This window comes from Temnothorax americanus, unplaced genomic scaffold (genome assembly GCF_048541705.1).
Source record: "Temnothorax americanus isolate GAGA-0224 unplaced genomic scaffold, ASM4854170v1 Scaffold269, whole genome shotgun sequence".
Classification (NCBI taxonomy): Eukaryota; Metazoa; Arthropoda; class Insecta; order Hymenoptera; family Formicidae; genus Temnothorax; species Temnothorax americanus.
The window spans coordinates 27,386-30,671 of record NW_027509410.1 but is presented as its reverse complement, the minus strand read 5'-3'; the positions used below and the strand labels follow the sequence as shown (position 1 = coordinate 30,671).

At 38.2% G+C, this 3,286-nt stretch overlaps 1 protein-coding gene across 1 annotated transcript; it reads right to left on the bottom strand.

The window, feature by feature from the left end:
- Positions 1-368: 368 nt before the first annotated feature.
- LOC143899366 (uncharacterized) lies at positions 369-1,894 on the bottom strand. Its single transcript, XM_077409609.1, has one exon. The coding sequence runs from the start codon at positions 1,667-1,669 to the stop codon at positions 371-373; it is 1,299 nt and encodes a 432-aa protein (XP_077265735.1). The 5' UTR covers positions 1,670-1,894; the 3' UTR covers positions 369-370.
- Between the last annotated feature and the right edge of the window lie 1,392 nt (positions 1,895-3,286).

Genomic DNA, 3,286 nt, shown 5'->3' with positions numbered 1-3,286 from the left:
CCCCGTGCGATGCGCAAGGTGAGTGATATATTACCACTATCACTCCTTTATATAATTTATCTTTTACTTCTACCGCGACACACCAACAATTCGATTCTAATTTTCTTACTAACACTGTCTCGTAAACAATATCATTCCTTACATATAGAACAACGCCTCCAGTATTTCTATTCTCAGCATTACATCTAGTTATACTATAACCAGAAACGTTCACTTCACTGTCTTCAATATCCTCGGTCAATCTGGTCTCCGAAAATGCTAAGAACGCAGGATATATTTTCTTCATAATCCGATGTTGAATCTCATCCTTATGCGCTGTCAAGCTCTGCGCATTTGTATACAGTAAAATTTCTTCTTTCTTCTGTCGTTGCTATTCCTCTTCCCAGCCTGCTCTCCTCTTCTCTTCCTGTAACGCCCTTATAAAGGTCGGACATTCCCGGCTAATAGCTTCATGGTCGTCATTTATATTCAAATTGTATGTTCGATTTTTGAACATACAGTTCACACACTTTTTCTCCGTCGCTGTACAAACACGCGAGTTATGATTCCCCGCGCATTTGTAGCATGTTTCTTCTCTCTTACAATTTTTTGCGATATGAAAATATCCCCAGCACTTGAAACATCTTTTGACACTGATGTGATCAAATGCAGGACACTTTTTCCATCCTACATTTAGTTTTGCTTTCTGCAATATCATCTCATGTGTTTCTTCATCTACTTCCACTATTATTGATCCTTCTTCATTTCCTCTTCTTTGATCATTCTTTACTTTGACCATTCTCTTCACAATTCGCATATTTACTGTATCTATTTTATTTTGCTTCTTTATCGTACTTATAAGTTTATTATCATCTAAGTTCATCTCTTCTATATTTATATTAATAACTTTCACCTTTGGTTTTGACTTAGATGACTCCGTTACTTTATAATTCTCTCCCAGTTTAGCCTGAACTCTCTCTTTCAGCTTTTTTACCTCCTCTCCAGTTTCACATCCCATGATTACTACTCCTTTGCTTCCTTTTTTTAATTTCGTTATTCCCATTGCCATATTCTTTATATCTACCTTTTTCTTAATCACTTTTTTCGTGTCTTCACTCTCCTGTTGCACTTTCGGCTTAACAATTATAAGACTTTCTTTCTTCTTTTCTTTAACCGCTTCACTGTAGCTTCTTTGCGTTTCTGCCTTCGATCCATACTCTATTCCCTGTATTATTTTCTTCAAGTTTTCCAGCTCTTGTTTAACATTACTTAATTCTTCATGAACTACCTCCTTAATCATTATTTTAATTTCATTTTTACGCAGCGTTTCATCTTTTATTTCTTTGACAGTTCTTATAATCCAGTCTACTTTTATATCCATGCTTGATCCTTTACTTCCACTGCTCGATGTTGTGAACGCTCCTGTAGATCCTGTAGATCCTGTAGATCCTGTAGATCCTGTAGATGATGTCCTGTCTCTCCCTGCCGCCGGCACCTTCTCACTATCAATTACGAATTCCTCAAATGGGCCTTTACACGGCACGTACTCTTGGTTTCTATCGATAATTTTATGCTTATTTACACATCCCGGATGGTAAAAAAGCTTTGGGCAAATTTTACATTTAACGGCTCTGCTCTTAATCGCCTTCTTACATGCCGAGCATCGATACTCGGCGTATTCCTCGTTCATTCTGCTAATATCGGCAGAGACAGTTAATTGACTCGTCACTATAACACGTCATTTTCACACGAAAGAGACGTGAGAGAGAGAGAGAGAGAGAGAGAGAGAGAGAGAGAGAGAGAGAGAGAGAGAGAGAGAGAGAGAGAGAGAGAGAGAGAGAGAGACTATTTACGTGTCTTAATACACATGTTCTCCGGGGCGAAGCCCGGCGGGGCATGTCGTTACCGATTTTTTTGGAAGCCGGTATCAGAAATTTTTCAACTTTTTCGGGAATTAATTGACCAAATCGCAAAAGATTATATATGAAGTAGGGGTAGAATTTCCTGGGGAGTGCTATAAACTGTATAGTTTTTCGTTACCGATCTTTTTGGAAATTGGTATTTTTTTGAAAATTGGTTACGAAATTTTCCCGAGCGGGAGAGAGAGATAGATAGATAGATGAGGTTTATTATGCCCAAGCGAAGGCTAAAGGGCAAAAAGTAATATACCTTTTACAGAATTATTGCAGATACAACAATAAAGATATAACAAGATGAGATACAAGTGCTCTCACTTAATATTGAATTAGACCGCCACGAGCTTATAACGTAGGAAGCCAAAGTAACATAAGATTTGCTCAACACGGTATAACATACATGAAATTAATAAATCGATCGAGATAACATTTCCCAATACGATATAAAGCAACCAAAATGTGTAGAACTGTACAAATAAACAACTTAAGACTAACGCACTTATATATAACTAACGCACTATAACAGTAAACTACTTACAGCTAACGTACTTAGAGTCAGTCCACGTTCCCAATACGATATAAAGCAACCAAAATGTGTAGAACTGTACAAATAAACAACTTAAGACTAACGCACTTATATAACTAACGCACTATAACAGTAAACTACTTACAGCTAACGTACTTAGAGTCAGTCCACCAACTGACTACTTAACATCTAGACTGACCTCGATATAAAGATAAAAAGAGAACAGCAAGTAGATACGTTCAGTCAGATTCAGATGTCAGCAGAAATGATCGAAGAAGACTTTTAAATGATACTAACGACGATGCAGATGTTATGCTGTCAGGGAGCGAGTGCCAGAAATAAATTGCGGAGATATGAAATGAGTTCTTGTATGTTACTGTTTTAAGGGCAGGAATGTGGAAGGCCTTAGTAGAGGCGGCCAGACGCTCGGATCTCCTCAGCAGTGGGTCAGGTACGGTGAAAAGCTCACGAAGGTAAAAAGGTAATCGCATATGGAGGATCCGATACATCTGGCAGCCCATGAAGTAGAGTCTCCTGTTTTCGACACAAAGCCATCCCAATTTAGCCATCCCTGTACGGTGTTATGTGCTCATCACGCCTGAGATTATATATGAATCGAATACTGCAATTTACTAGTCTCTGTAATTTAATATTTAACTCGTCGGTCATGCTATGATAAACTAGACAGCAATAATCAATGTGAGGCAATATTAGGGTAACAACTAGTTTTATCTTAAGCGCAATCGAGAGAGAATTTTTGTTGAATTTGAGACTATACAGTGCGTGATGGACCTTTTGAGAGACGTGGATGACATGCTTCTTCCAGGAAAGATCTGACGTAAGGATGACACCAAGGTTCCTGACT

Bases quoted from the DNA above. Each gene is read 5' to 3' on its own strand.
- LOC143899366 (XM_077409609.1), bottom strand. From the start codon at position 1,669: ATGAACGAGGAATACGCCGAGTATCGATGCTCGGCATGTAAGAAGGCG.